The following is a 21,030-nucleotide window of genomic DNA, read 5'->3' as shown; positions in this document are numbered from 1 at the left end:
TACAACATTAAAACCTTTGCTGTAGGCATCTATGTCAGAGCTCCTGTTAAACCTTGTGTCAAGTATAAATCCAGCTTTAAGGAAATATTCAAAGAACAAGGTAACAGATCCAGAAGACTACCATATGTAAAAGTTCTGCTGATTTTAATTCCTGTATCCCCTCTAATCCTCCTCTATCGCTTGCCCTTTGTGATTCTCCATTTAAATCTTGCCTTCTTTCAGGTGTAATACTTTGTAATTAGACCTACCTGAGGATATTATTACCTTTATGCAAATAAGCTCTGGGGAGCCACAAAAGGATAACCCCTGCAGATTGGACACTGTTTCGGATCCCTTTATGAGATCATGTGTAAAGAAAGGGAAAGACAGTGTTCAATTCACTGTAGAACAAAAGTAGTGACACTGAAGACTATAGGGAGGCAGAATAGAGAAAATGTCTGTGTCTCAGCTGCCTGTTCATTCTTGCCGCAGAGCAACTGGTGGCATCCTCATGTATCTTTCCTTTGTGCAGTGAGATAGATCAGGGGCTGTCTCTCTACCACCATCCAGATGGATGTCTAATTGTAATGGGAGCCCAGAACAGCCAACAATTAGACCTGAACGAAGATTGATGTGGGTGGGGGTTGGGTGGTGGTGGTGGGGTGGGCTAAAGCATGTAAGAAAAGACAAAAGAGAGGGGAGAAAACAGGAGGTGAACAGAGGAGGCTGGAAAAAGGCTGAGGGACGAATGCTGCACTTTCTTTCCTCAGTAATTCCCCCCTCCCTTTCCTCCTGTCTGCTCTCCCATCGTCATTTAAGTACTGTGAAAGGCAATCTTGAATGGCTGTTTTACTCTCAGTTGAACGTAGCCTTATTCTAAGAAATGATCTGAGGAAGAATGGATTCTCTGTGAAATATAACCACGTGCAGGTAATAAATGCTGAGGAAATGACATTTTGCTATGGCAAATGACCAGTGACACTTGCTAAATGCTTAGCTTAATGGCTGAGAAGGTCATGTGTCATTAAGGTTATGGAGCATTAAAGAACAATACATGTTATATAGCAGGTAGTAATGGGGTATTGAGGGATACGGCGTGCCTGAGTAATGCTTGGGTGGGGCATTAAGGATCAGCTGTCATTAGCAGTTCCAGAGTGGACCATGCGATGATAATGGCTCTATCATACGCTGGAGTTACCATCTTTTATTGAGTCAAAGAACATTAAATTAATATGATGTGACATGCGCTGAGCTGAACACATGTCAACAGCAGTTGTTTTAAAGGGCAGTAAAATACATTTTAGTGGTAACAGCAACAGGCATCTAAAACCATGCGTACATTCTAGAAAAAAATATTTTTTATTTTGACAAATTATGGTGCTGCGGAGAAAAGGTCACTAAAGTAATCAGAATTCATAATCTGGGAACCACGAATGACTGTACAAAACTTCATGGCAATCCATCCAATAGTTTTGGAGATATTTCAGTCGGGACCGAAATAGCGATGGACTGCCCAACAGACAAACAGAACGACGTTGGCTTCCGTAGAATAACGAGGCAGAAAGGAAAAGACCGTTTTTGTTAACAACCAGATGGGATGTGAAATCAAATAATTTCTACAGCATCTACCACTAAAGCTAGCACAATATGTAATTCAAGACATGCTCCACTGGTTTTAAGACACAAGCTTAAATGCTAAGCAACACTTAATCCTGTGGGCTAATTAAAGACAGAGATGGTACACAGATTGCATCTCCTTAATGCTGTAAAATATCACATTTGCAAACCTATCATCATCCTTGACACTTAGACCTTGATTTGCCGTAGTAATAACTCTCTCAAGGATCAAAGCATCCAGGTGGAATATTATTATGGAGGCAATAATAAGACGTTTGAGTCATGCTGTTATGAAATGGAGAGAACTTATCTGTTGGATCTATGGGTGCTTGAGCAAATTGCTGACCTCACTGCAGGCAAACCAGGGAGGCATTCAAGTCGCTGAGGGAGTCGTTTAGTGCTGGTTAATGACGACAGCACTGTCATGCTACACTGGTCAGTTGGTTGATGCTCCTGGAGATGTGCGTGTCTGGTACCAAGCAGTGTGTGGGACACTGCACCGCACTGCGGCTCAGTGGAGAACACACACAGGAAGGTGGAACAGACGAAGGTCAGGCCTAAACTGTCAGGAAGTATGGTGGACGCACACAAAACACACAGTCACATACACATACACATACACACACACACACACACACACACACGGATTCATGCACTCAAACAAATGCACATACATACACAAGCAGGCTGACAGACACACACCTTCCTTCCAGCCAGCACCTCATCTGGGTGATAGCTATTTCAGGAAAGAACACAGCATTAGGACACACATCGCCTCCAGCTCTCCCCCCTTTCTACTCTCCCCCTGCCTCCCCTGCTCCCTCCTTCCTTCTGGCCTTCCTCGTCACTGTTCCTCTCCTTTCTCTTTTCTACGTCAACAATATACATAACATCTCATCATTTCCAACCTGTTTTCGATCTAGATCATTTTCTCAACAGTCCAACACTCTCTCTCGTCCCCCTCTGTGTCTCTCTAACGCCTCCACACAGCTCAGTTACACTGGAGTCTTGGCTCAGCAAGACAAGGTTATGGTTAGTTAAGACTGGGCAGCGGTCAGGTCACGGTCGAACTCCGAGACTTTAAACAGATTTAAACTACAACCAGAGAGCATGTGCAGAGATGGATGGCAGTAATCAAAGAGAGGGTGAGATAGGGAGGGGGAGAGCTGGGGTTCGGGGGGGAAGAGCTAGATGGAGACAGAGGAGAAGCAGAGCTGAGGGAAGAGGAGAGGAGAAGAAATAAGCACGAGGAGTTGAGGGGGGAGAAAAAAGCCTTGGAGAGGTGTGAATGAGAGTGATGAGAGGGAGGAATGGACTCTGAAAATGTGTGTCAGTGTGTGCATGTCTGCTAGATCCAAACAAACACACTATGATCTATCTCAGGAGAACAAAAACTGTCAGGCTTGCCCTCAAACTATGATTACCAGCCCAGTTTTGTACGTCCGCCAGCTGATGCTGCTCTCCAGTCTGGCTCATGGACACACTGCAACATGATTCTTTAAAGGTCTTAAGGCTGGGCTATTTACCTGGAGGAAAACAGGATCTTTAAACCTTCCGAAGTTTAAACACAAATTTACATAATCTGTTTATGAATTTGTGCCTGTGTGTGTTTTTGTAACAATACTCATAAGGATAAAATCTCCTCACAAGAACAGACCAGAAAATCATGCGAGGAGGGGAAATGCAACCGCTTTTCAATTCTTCTGACAGGCATTTTAGGGTTTAGGCTTGTGTTTTTGGATAAGATAATGATAACAGTTAGGTTGTGGAAGTACTACTTTGGTTTGGGGGAATGTGATATTTTACATAATAAGAGTCAGAGCAGTAAGCTTTAGTCCGACCCAAATCATAGATATTAATGGAATCAAGTAATAGCTCAATGTTGTAGCTTTAAACCCTGTGAAAATGAGATTTTTAAATATTCATGACTCAAACATTCACACGTCTGTTCTCCTTGTATATGTTCACATCTTTTCTTTGTTAATAGTAGAAGTGGCAACTTCATATTTACATCTATCTGTATCTATCTATCTATCTATGCATATATTATTTAGATCAGCCATCAATATCTGGAGAGGTTTAATGGTGAATTCTCTTATTTTGGGAAGGAGCTGCCTCTTGATATACTTTGAGCTGCACACAGAGATAGACTGTAGGAAGTCATCAGTATTGTCTGACTCTGGGTAACAGGGAAATAGTCCTCTAAAACTGAACTATTTATACTGTGGAAATGGAAAAGAGGAAGGTCAGGGTTTAGGTATGCATGTCAAGGGACAAGGGCCATTAAAGTGTGGTGATACTCAATGAATATGTATCACCCATCCGCCATTAATGTGCATATGCTGTAAGTGAATATGCATTATACACACATCATCATTAGTCTTAGGGAAGATCTGAACCCTGTGGAGTCCCTTCCTCTGGGAGAGAGAAACGTCAGAGCTCCCCTCTGGGCTGGAAGTCTGGAGGTCCAACCCTCTGGGGCCCAGTTGAAGAGAAATAAAACTGTGTTCACCTGTACCTTCTGCGCCCGCCGCTTGTCTGCTCTCTGGTTCTGGTGATAGATGCGGCTAAAGTTGGACACGATGACAGGGACAGGCAGGGCAATTACCAGCACCCCACTCAGAGAGCAGATTGAGCCAAAGATCTTCCCTGCGATCGTCTTAGGGACCATGTCTCCGTACCTGCAAGAGGTGACAGGAAGAAAGAGAGAGAAAATTTAGTGAAACGTCTTATTATGCATTTAATAAAATCTGTCCGTGGTAGCTCACCCTCGTAGCCACACACACAGCCGACTAGAGGTCAGACAGATCAGACAGACAGAAAGAGAGACACACTATCAACTAGTTTAACTTCCTGCCCATTCATTCAGGCTTTCATCTTTCTTTTTAGGCTTCTCCACGCTGCATGTGTTCATCCCAACCAGAGTAAAGCTTGACCTGCGGCCTCTATCCCACCCCAGGAGAGAAAGAGAGAGGCTTCCGCCAAACCGTCTCTGTCACTGAACGGCACAGTAAAGTCCACTGACTCATTCACTGAGAGCCTATACTATTAACCTTTAGAAAGGAGAAAGGAGGAGGACATGGTGAATGCCAGGGACATTTCCCAAAAGTCATTTAGCCCAATTCAATCTGAAATATTTGCAAGTCAAAAGCAATCCCGTCTCGAGTTCAAAGACAGACAACGCAATTACAATAACTGTATTAAATCCCTTTTTCCCCAGGAAGAAGCCACAATGCAGGAATCAACAGCAGAGGGAAAAGACAGAAGACAGAGGAGAAGAAATTCAAAAGCTAAAAGAGCACAACTTAAGTTGGAAAAGCAACCTTTATTTCTAATGGTGTTCATTTCTTATTCATGAGCAAAAAGAGCAGGTAATTTGTTCTTGTTTTCCAGCTAAACAAGAAGTTCTATTGAATTCATTAGAACTGAGTCCAAGTCAGACTACAAATAACCTGAAACAAACAGCCTCTAAGTATCCAGCTATATATATATATATATATATATATATATATATATATACTTAGAGAAAGACTGATTGTGGAAAAATGTTCCCGTTAACGTCATGGTAAGGTAGCATTTTGAACACAAATCTTTTTGTCCTTCATTGTGAGATATGTAAACCTGTAATTCACAGTTCAAATAATGGCTTTCCATCTGTCTCCTCTCATCTTACGAAAAACAGTCTCATTACAGCCAGGGGACTCAGCCTCTAAAAATCGTGGTGCTGCTTGTTTTTTTTTAGTAAGTTATTATCGCCAATGCGAGTTTAGTTTTATATCTCTACCACAGAAATTTCCACAAAATATTCTCATCTCAAACTGCACAGTAACTAAGAATCACATGTGCCAGACACATTGATGTGTGCACATTACAGTCTCACTCAGGTAAAGAGACAAATGAGTTAATGATTCATGGACACACTCATCTGTGAACATATCTTTTGAAAATTTGCGGTTTGGTTGGCACTCAGAGACTGAAAGGGGAAGTCGCAGCAGAAGCAAAGCCAGAAAGACAGCAACAAAACGTTGCAATGGAATCTGTCTCTTCTCTGTCTCGTCACACTTGCCCCTGTAGAAAGCAATGTGACATGTCAGAAACAGTGAAAACTGAGAGATGTGCTGGTGTCAGTGAGCTGTGCTGTGAATACCACCACTACATTAATGCGCTAATGGAACCACACACTATACTATACACCAAACACATGCTCAAATACTCTCTATTTTAGAATATATATTTGTGTATATATATATATATATATATATATATATATATATGTGTGTGTGTGTGTGTGTGTGTGTGTGTGTGTGTGTGTGTGTATACATATAAATATATCTTAAACCACCTGCATTAAAATGGTACTTACGCTATTGCATTTGTAGAAATAATAGCGCACATACATAATATCTAATAATGTAACACTAACAGAACTAATTTTTGCTGCAAGATGAGTATTTATACATTTTTAAATACATTTTGCTGACAAAACTTACTGTATGTACCTCTACTTAAATACAGTTTTGAACAAAAACAACTTTTACTTGTAATGGAGTATTTTTATGCAGGGATATTGCCATTTTTACGTAAGTAAAAGATTGGAGTACTTCTCTCCCTTATCTCTGCATGATTTTTTTTTTAAGTTTGCATTTTTCCATTTTCCACTGAACTTTCATCAGCACTGCCAGCCAGTGTGTGACAGATGGAAAGGCACGTTTTCACATGGATACTAACAACACATTTGGCATTGGTCCCCTGATGCATTTGAAATGTATATCATAGGCCCCTACGGACTTGGCAGTGCACATATCTAGTCAATCAATCTGTTACTGCTGCTAGGCATGCATGCATATGCACAAACTGACTCTCATCCACATGCAGGCACACACACCTGTCTACACATGTGGAGTTGTAAACCCTCCATCAGATATATTGTGATCCTAACTAACAAAGCCTTAAAAATAATTTAAAAACAGAAATCTTCATAAACGTCAGTACTGCTGTTACTTTGGTTCCTGTTTGAGCAGCATGTTTCACAGTGATGAAATGAGAACACTGCTGTTTGAGTAGTGAGGACATTAAACAGCTCAAAAAACCCTAGCCACACTTGAAATGTACTTCCAAGTCTTGCAAATATCCAGACACATGTTGCTCAATAGTGCTCATCAAATTCATTCACTTTGACAGATCACAGAGAGCAGCGGTGGTTGTTATTTGAGGACTTGGTGCACAGTACCCCAGAGGCTCTCCATAAATGAACAATAATCTGCTTAAGAAGTTGTCGTCGTGATAGTTGTTTTATAATCTAATGAAACACTTCTGTCTCAGTCCATTGGAGGATAGTAAAAACACGTAATGGTAACACACATACTCATAAACCACACACACACACACACACACACACACACACACACACACACACACACACACACACACACACACACACACACACACACACAAACCCATTCAGTTCATTTTGGAGAAGGAGATGAAACAAGAGATGAAACCTCATACTCATTAGTCACAGATTTCGGCAAATATGGGCCCAGTATGAAGCCGTTTAAGTGGAGGGTGGTTTTTGCATCAACAAAAGCAAAGCACTGCCCACACACAGTGAACCGCTGGTCTGCAGCCATAACCATGAGTATACTTACAGAGAACATTCATCGTCTCTTCCAAGAACTTTAATGGCCTTTCTATCCAAATTAGGCAATAACAATCCCATCAGTGGTACAAAGGCCCTATCACTACAAAACATTTCATCTCCTCCCCTCCTCAGAAGATGTTTCCATTAGGAGGAATGAAAAGCTAATCATATTCATCTGCAAGCCTTCTTTAATGGGATCCTATCAGATTGCCTGATAGAGGCCCTTCTCTCCTAATACTACAGTCAATTTGCCGCTCCCATTTAGTCAAGCCGGTCTGTCTCTGATGATACCATCTCTGAGCCATTATACATGGCACCAAGATAAAGCCGGGCTTGCGCACATTAAAGAAAGAGAAAGCTGTAATAAGTGGTGTGAGGGTGAGCATGTGAGTGTGTGTGCATACGATAAGCGAGGTTAGGTGTCATTTCTCTCCCTCCCCGTCTGGATTAATGCCGGGGGCCCCCTTCTGTCTCTGCAAGACGACACGAGGTGGTGAGGTGGAGGTACATATGTCAGAAAGGAATAAGATGGATAAGCAGTCAAAGGAAGTATAGAGGGTGAGGTATTTTCTAAGCAGATGCAGTGCACCCATGGGTTTTTCCATCTCTCCATCAGCCCCTGCCCTGCCCTCTTACTCAAATTACATATGTGTGTCCTCACATATAAATAAATACAGGGTGCATGCACATACACACACACACACACACACACGCAAACATCCAGGTCAGGTGGGCAGGTCATTCCTCGGTCAGGGTTGTCACATCCCATCATGGGAGGGTCAGGTCTCTGCGGGCTGTATTAATAAAGTCTAGGAAGGATAGATGGGAAGTTACTGGAGTGGGACTGAGTGCTCTTGTGAAGGTATGTGTGATGGATGGGCTTATCAAAAATGGTCTGAGAGGTGACAGACACACAGATTTGTGACAACGGCAGTTCATGTCACATCAGGTCGGGAGAGCACAGTCCATCATCCTTAAATTCACACACATACACACACACACAGTATGAAAGAGGCTGTAATCAAAAGACTTTATACGCAAACACAAATATACACAAATGATATAAATACATGCTTTGTAAAAAAATAAAATTCTCACAGTCTTTTTATTGTGTGAGTATACTGAAAACCAGCTGCACAATAAGCTAGAGATTAACTGTTCTGAGCTGAGTCACAGAGTAAATATTTATTGCTGGAATTTGTTTTCACTTTGTGGACCATAAACTGCTTTTATGTATGTGCAGCAAGATCATAATGCTATATTTATTGATATGTCCAGGATTGGAAGCTTCTATTAAAAAGGAAGGGAAAGAGGAAAGGTGGGAGAATGAGAGGGAGGCAGGACAACAAACATATGAACTGTTGAGGGTTGGGTTTCTGTTTACAGAGCAAATCCCTTGTGATTCCACTGCAATTTTCCTCCGTTCCCTTCAGATACAGCCTAAGTGATTCTGTTTGGACCACAATCCCTTGCGGTGGATTGACCCTATGGAAGACTGAAATTGCCTTCTGAAGGTGGCAGTGCATTCACTTTTAGTGAGGGGGTTTTGTGTGTCTACTTTATGTGTGACATGTATGTTTATTTTGTATGTGTGTGTGTGTGTGTGTGCCTACACATTTATAGCAAGACAAGAGACATAAAGTAACTTGAATGAAATACATGTAGAGCAAAGAAGCTCACGAAGCTCTGACTGCATAGTTCCCCTTAGGGAAGATTAAACATGTAACATATATAAACATACAGTATCTTTAGAAACATAATTAATTATTAAGGAGTAATTAAAGTCAAGAAAAATTGTCATATTAAAAAAACATATGCCTGTATGGTAAAGGGACTACATCTATGTAGCACTTTTCTAGTCATACTGACCACTCAAAGCACTTTATACTACAGGTCCCGTTGACTCATTCACCCATTCATGCAGCACTTGTTCTATACATACAGTGCTTTAACACATATATCCTAACAAAATGAGAATCACTGTACTAAAGCAATATGTAAAACAATGAGGTAATTTTTAAACTACTAATATAAATGAAGATTTGGAGCCAAAATGACTGCTCACTGAATCAAATGTTATGACTATTTTTACAATTATAGTCATCTTTCAAGAGAAAATGTCAAATATTATCTGGCTAGAGCTTCTCCAATGTGCTGCTTTTCTTTTCTTTATCATGATTTATATGATTTAGCACAAAGTAACTTCCTCACATTTTGCAGACAAACTCATTAAACATGAAAATAATCATCAGATTAATTGATGATAAAAAAAAATAGTTGTTTGCAGTCTAATCTAATATTGAGAGAATAATGAAGTTTATGAAACACTGGGACCGGGTTTGAATAAGGGGAGGTTTTGATGAATGCAGCTTCACTCATCAGTGAAGCGCTAGTGTCTTACTCAGCCAAGGATCAAACTTATAACTTTAACTAATAAACTATTGCTCTACTGTTCAGCCGTAGCTGCCCTGTTTTCCAGTGATGTTACTCATCATCCCTCCAGAAGTTTTATCCCCAGATCTGCACTTCCAGTGTGCTTGATTTGTTAAATTCAGGACCCATTTGTTCATTTTATATTTAATCCTGGTGGAGGATCTCCACCAGTCTCCAGTTCACATCGGGTTTGCTGAGAAAGCTAGGACCTTTCAGCACCATGGAGAGCTACTATAGCTCCTATCCATGGTGACTGCTCACACATTCTCTTTGCACTGCTGAAAACCAACATCTGTCTGCACCACACTTTACAGCTACTTTGTTGACTATTTTGTGAGTAACCTTCATGTCATTAGCTTTGTCAGTTTACAGGCAAATGTTTGACAAAAAAGATGGCCGCCACCTGTTATAGATTATAAAGCAAAACCAATGTAATATGTTGTTGCTGCTCCAAAAAATGTCACATAGTATGATCATCCTTCTCTCATTAAACTGTTCAATGTATTGATTAAGAATATGGAAAGTAGACTTATCTCAGCATATGTGGCAATTCATATCTACAGCCAAGGTTGACTTTGAAAAATACATGTGTTACAACAGTGGCCATAAATGATGACTCCTCATAAAAATATCCATAAGTGGTAGTTGAGCTCCATTTTTATTGTGAATCCGTCACAGGCCAGTGAAGCTTAGCTCTTTTAGGGTTCAGCAGAGTGAAAGATTGTCTCTCCAGGCCTCTAACCCTCAACCATTCATCCATCTGTACTCTCATCTGACATTTCATGGCCAGTCACTCAGATGGAAGTAACTCTGATGACACATGGCTCTTCAGGGATGGGACAACCATCAAAAAAATCACCCCCACAAATGTCACTGCAGGAAAGCAAGAAGTAAGGAGGGGGTGGAACAACAGGTGGGGAGACAGATACAGTAGGTAAACGGATAGAGAAGAACAGGAGGCGGTGAGAGTATGAGAAAAAGATAACATAAGAGAAGAGGATGGCAGAGAAGAGATTCAGATAGTGTCAATGCTAATATGCAGAGGGTCAGATAAGTTTATGCCTCAAAAGATGTCTTAATGTGGATTAAATCAGATACGCTGAAGCTACAGTAATCTCAGCTCTCCCCCAAGACAGCTCAACACAGACAGGAACTCCGATCGTCATCCTGATTTGTGGTTGTTATGAAATGCCACATTACAGGTGGACGTACTGAGTTTCTGTTGGAGAGTCCAGCTATTAACTTGCCAATAAGAGTGTGCACCAGGATGGCAATGGCTTATTCACATTACTAATCATCATTATGACTGATCTTACAACTGTGGCTACAAAAGATTTGTTGATTAGGAGCAGTTTTGGTCATTAACTTGCTTATAAAATGCAGTTAGGATGGGTGCTGTGAGTGGGAAGCAGTGACCTTTGATTCAAACAAAACTATTTGGTTTAAAAAAAAATACTGCAAACAGCACCCTGCCTGGCAGCAATCAAAGAAGCCATTCAGAAGCCAAGGTTACAGAAATAAACTGAATAAAAGTAATACGTTTGGTTTTCACAGCAAGATAAGCATGAAGTACAGTATGCAGCCCTGTCTTTGAATGGCATGTTTATTGCACTGGTGACCTTGTTTTGAACAACACAACAATAGAAATCTGGGTATTCTGAAGTGCGGGAGCAATGCCAGCAGCTGAAATCAAAAACTTGATCTGTGAAAATGACAGAAAAATGTTCCCAGCAGCTGCCATTATAACCTCTTTTATAGCTCCTCAAACACATTTACTGTCATTCACCTCTGTGTAATACTTCCGTCAACCACCTCTTAAACATCTACAGTGGGGTAAAGGCTATGGTAACTCATTGTCTTCATTGTATTGTGGGTAGGTCATCAGGGCCTGGGAGATACTGAAAGGCTGAAATGAACCCTTGCACTGCTGCAATATAAAGGACTTACAGTTTGCATTTACTATGAGAATGTAAGAGCATTACAAAAGTGCTGTGACAGCATTTCAGCTCCAATTCCAGTTGCTCACATATGACTTCATATGTGGGATGTTTAATCACGTTAGTGCAATTGCAATATCTGCATTGCTATTTATGCTCTAGCTAAATGCTTAGGTTACACCATAAAACTTCTGCCTGAGAAAGGTGGCTTTGTTCTTCTGTATGCTGTGTCTCCTTTCATGGAGAATACAACAAATAACCATCTGTGCTTGATGGTAATAAAATGAAAAAATATAGTAAATGGAAGCACTTAGCCACCACCTGGTAACTGGCTGGGTTATGTCAGAATAATTAGTATACAAAAAAATCTCTTCACATACATGCTACATTGTAAGGGTCAGTTACAATGTAGCATGTATGTGACGGCCACCACAACTGCAAGACCATGGCAAAATCCAGTTTCTTAGTGCACTGCGAGGCAGGCATATAGGTTATACCCTCATTTACATTTGTCAAATGATGAGAGGGGAATGGGAGAAAGAAACACACAGATAAGTTGATAAAGTGAAGGGCATTACTCTCACACCGCACTGCACACAGAGGAAAGGTCATTATCATCACTCACTTCACAACCAATCGCACAGTGAATCACGCTGAGGGATCACCACCATTTCTCTGTAACACACATCCAGTTTGCTACATTATGATTTGGAATGGACTAACTTTGACACTTTGCAGGGTTTCATCCCAGCATTGACTTTTAACAGCATTGTGGTTTATATTTTGTTTTTACCACAACCAAAGAAAGAATGCTTGATTTTGATTGGCCAGAAGGTTATCAGGTGGCTGTACAGCACTGGTGTAGCATCTCCATCAAATTCATTTTCTAAATCTTCACTAAATCACTGTAAGTTTTGTGGTTTTATACTGATGTCAATGTAAAATGATGTTCTATGTAACCTTTTTTTTTGCTAAGATCACATCAGCCTGACAATCCAAAATAATCAAACATATAATTAGTTCAAATAAAGGACACTGAAGCTGCTATAATCTCAGTTTTTATATTAACAATGGAGCACATCTATACTTTTCTGTAAAAGAGGTCAATCATAGTGACCCACAGAGAATCATCACCTGACTCTGCAGTTTCCCCTCAGTCCCCTCACTAGCTAGCCACTGCTAGTTAGCTAAAGAGTCACACAGAAGCTGCTAGAGACCAAAAGAGCTAAAAGAGAGTGAACACTGGACTTAATTTATCAGGCACACAGTAAAACTCCAAATGAATGCTAATGTTGCTCTGCATCTGCTGGGCGTGTAAATAGGAAACTGTTTGCTAACAAGTTTGCCATATTAACTTAAAGGGTGAGAACAAGTCAGTATTGTGTTTACAGCTTGTTTCTGCTATGCTGTGTTACTGCAGGGTTTAGGTTGAAATATAAACATATTTTGGAGTTATTTATATCGATTAACAGGTTGTTTTAACTCTCAGCAACTACTGTTTGGCACTTGGCCCCACCAGAGCTCCATCCATGCATCACCCTATTGCTCAAATTTAGGTTTTCATGCTCCAGAGACTAATGACAGTGAGTGGCAAACCCATTTCCGAGCTTCTAAACATAACTTCAAACCTACGTGGTCTTGCAGATGTTGTTTTCCAGAAAAGTCCCATTAAGCAGCATGAGTACACTTACTTGCCAGGATGTCAGTGAATAATAGCCAGGGACCCTGTTACAAGCTCTGCTCATTTGTGTGCGAGCATGTGTGTGTGAACGAGTGTGTGCGCCTGTCTTTGTAATTAGCGATTACCAGACTGCTATCAACAGAACGCTTCAGTGACTCCACTTCCAAGAGTAACCAGGAAGTGCAAACACAATTACCAGAAGGGAAGGAGCATAACAACATTTAAATATGAATTACATCTGAGATAGGAAAGTCCCAAAAGCTTGCACTACTGACTGCCTGCATACTGCCTAATTCACAGTAAAAAGTAGTACCATTAACATTTATGCATCTGTCTGTGTGAATATATAAGTGCACATGGTAATTTTAATGCGCAAGTGTGGTTATGTACACAGTCCTGAGAACAGGCATATCTCCACAAGTGCTGAAATATTTTCAAGCCCCGGAGGGCAGATACGAGTGGATGTATGGATAAAACCAGTAATGGCTGTTGGTAATTGAAACAGGAGCCCATCTATCTTTGAGAGCTTGGGTACAATGAACAGTGTGTCAGTGTGGCAGAGGAAAGGAGGGGAGAGGTTGAGGAGCTGGGGCATAGTTACCTTGATATGTGGTTCAATTAAGCTGCTAACGAGAATGAATGGTGCTTGGATGAAACATGAATCACTGGAGAAATGTTTAAACTCTGAGATTGATATCTTTTGTTTGGTGAAAGACAACAAAAAAATTGAATTTAGGCACGTACAAGACACGCCTTTCACTTGGGAATCAAACTCACAGGGCGGGCAAGGCAACTACAATGTGCACAGCTCTAGTGTTACACGTGTCCAACAGTGTGTGACATTACAGTCAGCAGTTTAAGGGGAGAGAACAAAAAGGAATGAGACAGCAATTACAAAGGCTGCCACACAATTAGAGCTCAAACGATATAACAGATTTTACTGACAGATTACGAGATACATTGAATTGCACTAATGCTGGCAGGTATGCAAAATGAAATCATGGTACATACATGTTTTACAGGCCACAAATTCTTTCCAGCCATGCCAGCGCTGTAGCTCCAAGGACAGCAAAGTCCATCTGTCGGTCAGTGTACCACTTCAGTCCAGAAATATCTCAACAGCTATTAGATGTATTGCCATTAAATTTTGGTTGACATTCATGGTCCAGAGAGGATGAAACCTCAGGATGAACTGTAATAACTTTGGTGAAGTCTTCACTGTTCCAGCACCTTCAGCACCATCACTGGGTTAAAATTTGAATCTGAATCTGAATATTTTGGTTTATGACCAAATACTTGCTACACTCACGACATTCCCATCAGCCCTGGCTGTACATTATGTTAAGAGCTAATTATAAAATGTCCAGGCTATGGTGAGACAATGAGGGAACAGAATGTGCTAATCAGCTGCATGTTAGCATTGTTATAATGAGCATGTTAGCATGCTAATCGTTCTCCAGATTTTTTTGTTTTCTATTTCACTTTACTTTAAACCTCCTCAGTGATAGCTATGGCAGTTTATCTAGACTTCAATAAAGAGGTATGCTAAAATAAACAGAATTATAATGGCTGTTACTGGCTGTTGTTATCTGTCAGCAGGTCCATATTACCTGAACACAGTACGTCAAAAACAGATTACACCAGAATAAAAAGGTGTTATACTTTAATCTGTAATCTAACCTCTTATTTTTTCCATTCCTTTTTTCTTTAAAACATGGTCCCAGTTCATTTTAGCCCTTCCATAACCCCCCTTTGCTTGACCCCCGCTGGAACTGATCTTCTGAGATGAAAAGAAGTGAGGCTGTGTGGAGAGATAAGGCTGGAGCTGAGAGGAGGGAGAAAGAAAAAGGTCAGAGCCCAGGAGTTCAAGGGTCATCTCTGCTCTACAGTGAGCACAAGGTCATAACAGCAAGGTGACCGACTGGCTGGTCTCACTACAGATTTCACACAGAGATCAAAGAGAAGAAGGAACATACACAGAAAAGAAAAAAAAAAAGATACATTATAGGAAGGGAGAAGGGAGGGAAACGCCAATGTGGAAAAAGAGACTGTAGTGACAGAAAAACAGGGGGGGCTGCCGTGGGACTTGAGGGTGACCCCTGCAGAGACAAACACCAAATGAGACAGAGGGAGGAGAGATAAATTGATAGAAAAAATAAGTGAGAATGGTAAAGCACATTTTAGGACGTCAGATCTAGTCTGCCTCCCATCCAGGTCACAGTGATTGCATTTGTTTTACTTGGCCAGACCATTTCCTCCCATGGTAGAGCTGTGTGTGTGTGTGTGTGTGTGTGTGTGTGATTTAAGTGTGTGTTTTTTGGGGGCATGTGTTTGTGAAGCATTGATTCCTGTTTTTTCTGCCTTGCCATTTTTTATTTCTTACACTGCATGCGACTGTGATGCGATAACATTAATCTCATTGGTGATACAATTATTTTTCTACAGATTTTTCCTCATTCCGTCAGTTCTCTGCCAGCAGGCTGCAGCCAGATTTTCACAGCCCAATCTAATGTCAGGGCGTCAATAAGTAGCCAAATGTGCCAACAAATTCAATGTAAGAAACATTCTCAGAGGCCCTGGTGGTGCAGCAGGTCTAGAATGATTGACTTGACTAAAGTATTGAACTACTGAACTTTTTCCCAAAAGGAGATGGAAATTAATTAAGCTCTGGCCCACCGTTCGTGCCTGCACTCCCTTGCGACTCCTCAGGTGAAGCCATTTACCATGTTACACATCCTGTAGCTGCTGAAATAGAGTTAAATTAAATTGCTCCCTCTCCAATCAATTAAAACATATCCATAAAAACTATTGCAATTTGAGAGGAAGAAAAATAAGCAAATTGTACACATGGAGATCCCTGTGTGTGTGTGTGTGTTTTTCCCAGTCTATATGCCTCAGTTCAACCTTCAATTAGATATTCTCAGGAATATGTCAGGAGTTCTTCACCCCCAAAAAACAAAAAAACAAAAAACAGAATACTGTACTTTCTCATCCGTCTTCCATTTCAACACCAAAGACAGCTCTTATTCTCAGTTCTTTGATGTTGCCTGTTGTCATGGGGACCTTGTGAGTGCTGCAAAGTGAGCAGCATACAGAGTGCCATGTCACTGCGGTTAAAAGGGTTACATTAACATCAGCGACAGGTTACATTAGAGCGGGGCTACATTACCCATTAGCGGTAGCAAAACACATTTGTGGTAGCAGGGCCAGCACGGTTAGCATTGAGAGCTAATATAACTTAACGGGGGTGAACACTCAGCCCATTTAGTGAGTGTAATTCATACTAAACTAGTATCTGACAGCCACAACTTCAGAGGCACTTTTCTTTTTTTGTGATGTACAGCTTTAAAACGACTCACATACAGTGAAAAATGCATTTCACTTCACACAGTAAAAGAATATCCAACAAGGGTCGATTTCACTCCATCACTGAAAGTGAATTCAGGGTAGAGCAGGAGTTGATACACACAATTTGCTGCTCATCTCTCCTTGAATCAAAGATGTCTCTGTCAGATTGTTTATCGGTGGCCAGGAATATTGGCTCTCTACAGTCTGAGCTTATCACACACTGTTTTACGCTGCCTGACTTATTGACTGTGAACATGGCCAACATGGCTCTTCTCATCAGTGTCCGGCACAATGGCAGCATCGACTGTACTGATCTATGACCAAGTCTGATGGAGAGGCGGTCAATACAGCTAACTAGAGCTGGCTGGTGCCTCTAAATCCGCTTTAGGCTGGTCAATGTACTGTCCGGTCAGAGCGCTGGAGATAACAACATGTCATCTCAACTTGACATGTCCATCCATGAAAAGTTAACAGGCTAAAACTGAAACTAGTGAATGCTGGCTTAGATGGGCAGCACCAAAAATGGTGTTATACATATTACATGGAAGAATCAAAAGAGCATATAGAGCAGCAACATTCCCCCAAATCAACCGTGGCAATAGTTAACAACAAGACAGTCAGCCTGTCAGTATGGATCAGTGTTTGTGGATGAAGGTAGCTGTCTGAATGTGTGTGTTAGTGGAGAAAAGTAGGCTGCAAGAGAAACTAGGGCATCACTGAGACTCAGGAGAGGTGTCTCCAGCCCAGCCTCCTGTCCTACTTCACTGCCTGGCGAGACTGGCATGTGTGTTTGTGCGTGTGTTTGTGCATGTGCGTGTGTGTGTGTGTGTGTGTGAGAGAGAGAGAGAGATTCAACACAGGGAGCACCCTGGGCAGTCAAGGGAAAGCTTCAGGCACAGGAGGCAGAGAGATAACAGGTGAGCTCCAGGGAGGCTACCTGTGGGAGAGAGGAGGCCCAGTGACAGGCCTCTTTGCTGGGGTGGAATGGATGTGCAGAAGCCCCTAGGGCATAGACCAAATGTCAGACAGTCTGTGCACACATACTGGAAAACTGCTCTGAGCTTTATTGGAATTTGTCACCTGCGTGTGTGTGTGTGTGTGTGTGTGTGTATGCGCGTGTGTATGTGTGCACGCTCCAACTGGGCAGATGACTCACAACAGGAAAGAGAGCCGAACAAGGCAGCATAGACAGGTGGGGGAAGTGTGCATGTAGGTGTTTTTGTTTGGCTGTGTGGGTGCAAGAAATAAGCTGTCGAGTGTCACTGTAAATATATGCTGTACGGTTTCACAAGTATGCACTATGCAGCACGGCCCATACCACGCTCCCACACCCACACCCACACTCATGTATAAACCCACCCACACTCATACACGCATGCACCCATACTCACACACAATGTTTACTGTACTATGACAGATATTATTTATCCACTCCTCCACAGCTTTCCAGCACATCACTAATTCATCCCTGGCATTTCCCCCCTTGCTAAATAAGGGCAGCCTTTGAACTGACATGCTGACCCTTTAGTACTGGGCCAAGTTACATCCCCAGCTCCTTCTGTAAGCCTATATCCAAGCAGGGTTCATCCCACACTGCAACTCTACCCTCCAATGACCGGCCCTTGTTATCGAATAAGAATGGAGATGTAGGTTAATGTGCGAATCATGCACACCTACTTGATCTTTGACCACGCTGGTTTCGCAGTGCTGTCATCAACAGCACGTATTCAGGTGGGTGTGGGTGTAGTGTCGGATTGCCAGGTTAGGTTTTGATGGGAGAATTAGCTGGTCATGTATCCTGACGTGTAATGAAGGCTGGGTTTGTGTTACAGCATCTGTGGAGCAGCAACTGTAGACACAGCACACTGTAGACTTAACTACAACAGTGTAAGGATAGGAACAACTATAACATCTGCTGAGGTGTTATTCCACATGGAAATATATAAACAGCTACTGAAAATCACCAGATATTTATAAACCTTGCGCATATAGGAATAATTTATTTGGAGAAAAAAAAACACTTCATGAGCTGTTGATTTGTATGCTTGTCAAAACAGTGACCAAACCATCAGGTGAGGTCTTCTGATGTAGTGTGGTACAGAGAGGCTGTTTGAACTGACCTACTCTTACATTTCATGTATTGATTCTGTGTGATTGTGTCTTGACTGATCTGGGAGTGAGAGAAAGAGAGAAGGGGAGAGAAAGAGGGGAACAGCGGTGGGTGGAAGTGTAGGAAAGAGGGCAAGCTACAGGGAGGCACTATTAAATTTTAATTTCAGAGAGGTCAGTTTTTCCTCAAGGTCAAACGTAAAAATAACCTTCAAAGGAAGAGTGTGCCTGGAAAAAAAAAGACAGACTCTGTGGGACTGCTGGGGATTAAACCTTAGCCAAGAAAAAGCGCCATATTTCACATTGAGAGCATGGGCCAATATGACAAGGATGGCTTGTTAACATGTGCTATAAGCCAATTCGTTACCATGGTGATGAATGATGGAGGAAGAAAACATGCCGTCTTTAACACAAATACGCTCTCAGATCAGGGTATGCGGCACATTACCTACTCACATATTATGTAAATATAAAAGACATGTGCATGCAAGGACTTGTACACATGCAAACATATAGATATGCCTTATACATATACAACATACTTACACAAACATAAATTAACCAGAGCCTGAGGATGATTTAAAGCCTCTGTGTAGCAATGGGATCAGCTGAGAAGGATGGAAGACAGGGGAATCCAGGCATCACAAATCATTTCCATCACACATCAGTGCCAGTGCCACTGATACTAATCCATCAGACAGCCATCTCTAATGCTGCAGATAGCCAATCTATCAGGTTGTGCTGTGCGCAAACCTCCCTTCCCCCCCGCCAACTTCCTTTCACACATGTGCAAAAACCACTTTCACAAATGCACCTCAAAGCTATGAGACAGAGGCCTTTCACAATCTCCTTATTCCTAAAAGCCCCCAAAAGCATTTATCAATAATAACATCACACCACAACGTCTTTCAGGTCAATCGGCCTCATCAGCAAAGACACAGATGTTAGGAGAATCAAACTGTTCACTGCAATTTTATCTGTGAGGTTAAAAAAAGGAGGAGAAAAAAGCCAGGAACACCAACTGTCAAGCCTCTCATAAATATTAGAACACTTTACGAACTATTAGTGAAGACATATTTTTAATGCAGAATGTTTGTCGATTTATTATGAAATAAACAAACAGAGGTTATCTCCACAGTAGGCTTCAATAGATGTCTTATTTAGTCTCTTGCTCTCTTGATTGCCTCTTAACTGGCTCTATGTCCACTTAAAGGGATTGCATTAACCTCTGCCACTCTCTGTGGGCAGATGAGCTGCTCCCTCACCCTCCCTTTAAGACGTGCTCTGTATTAAACTCTTCCTTCTTTGGCTGAGATCCCTGTCTGGCTCCTGTCCAGACAAGCACACGTACACACAGACCCATACACACACACTTAGAAAGCCAGACACAGTCCAATGTGTTCTTGTACAGTATATCACTGTATAAGATCTGACACTGCTCTCTGGCCAGGTTACAGTTTTACTCAAAAAAAAAAAACAAAAAAAAAAAAAAAACACACACACACTATCTAGCACTTTTTATATGAACAGATTTGAGGACGTGATATAGAAGTGTGGACCAAGGGTGAAGACCAATGAGGAGAAAGTGAAGCTTAGAAGTTACTTGTATGCACATGCTTGTGTCATGTATAGTAAGCAAATATATATGTATGTACAGAGTCTACTGTGTTACTGGAGAGAATGAAAAAAGTGCCCTTTCCTTGGACATGCTGCTTAGCTACAATGGATGTCTTGCTTGGTTTCCCTTCAAAAAATGGCAGAGGTTGGACTGAAATACATCTGCACACATGCTCTGACACCTGCAATAGTTCTGCAGGCAGAACAGATGCTGATAGAGATGTGCACACACACCCATCTTTTCATTTCTTCCTCCATGTCTCTCTTGTATTCTCCCACGCCTGCTCAAGTCCTCCCAGAAGAATTTACATCCCTTTGCCCACCTGTATCTGAAGCTTGTGCAGATTGCCTGACAGCTGGCATGCCTGATCTTCTCTAGTGCTCGCCCTGCCCCGCTCTCTGCCCCTCTCCAGCTGGCCTGTTCTTGCCTTCTGCTCCCCTCATTGCTGTCTCTGCACCCAAGCAGCTGGTGCGCCAGCCAATCTCTGCCCCTCTCCCTGGCCCACTCTCCCTTTGACCATCTTGGAATGACCACATCTCTTTCCTCTAAATCTGGTGCTCTTCATCTTTTCTTTTCATCTCCGCTCTCCATCCTCGCAGATAGGTCGCTTAACTTTAGCGAAAGCAGGATGCAGGCACTGTGCCTAAATATATGTGGGCCGAGGAAG

At 41.8% G+C, this 21,030-nt stretch overlaps 1 protein-coding gene across 1 annotated transcript in view; it reads right to left on the bottom strand.

The window, feature by feature from the left end:
- Positions 1-21,030, bottom strand: part of LOC108877923 (potassium voltage-gated channel subfamily D member 3-like) — an 89,981-nt gene that overhangs the window by 12,959 nt on the left and 55,992 nt on the right. Inside the window, 1 exon segment of the mRNA XM_018668173.2 lies at positions 4,109-4,277. Within this exon segment, the coding sequence (XP_018523689.1) occupies positions 4,109-4,277 (169 nt within the window).

The sequence above is a fragment of the Lates calcarifer genome, linkage group LG6 (genome assembly GCF_001640805.2).
Source record: "Lates calcarifer isolate ASB-BC8 linkage group LG6, TLL_Latcal_v3, whole genome shotgun sequence".
NCBI lineage: Eukaryota > Metazoa > Chordata > Actinopteri > Centropomidae > Lates > Lates calcarifer.
This window is presented reverse-complemented; position numbering and strand designations above follow the sequence as displayed.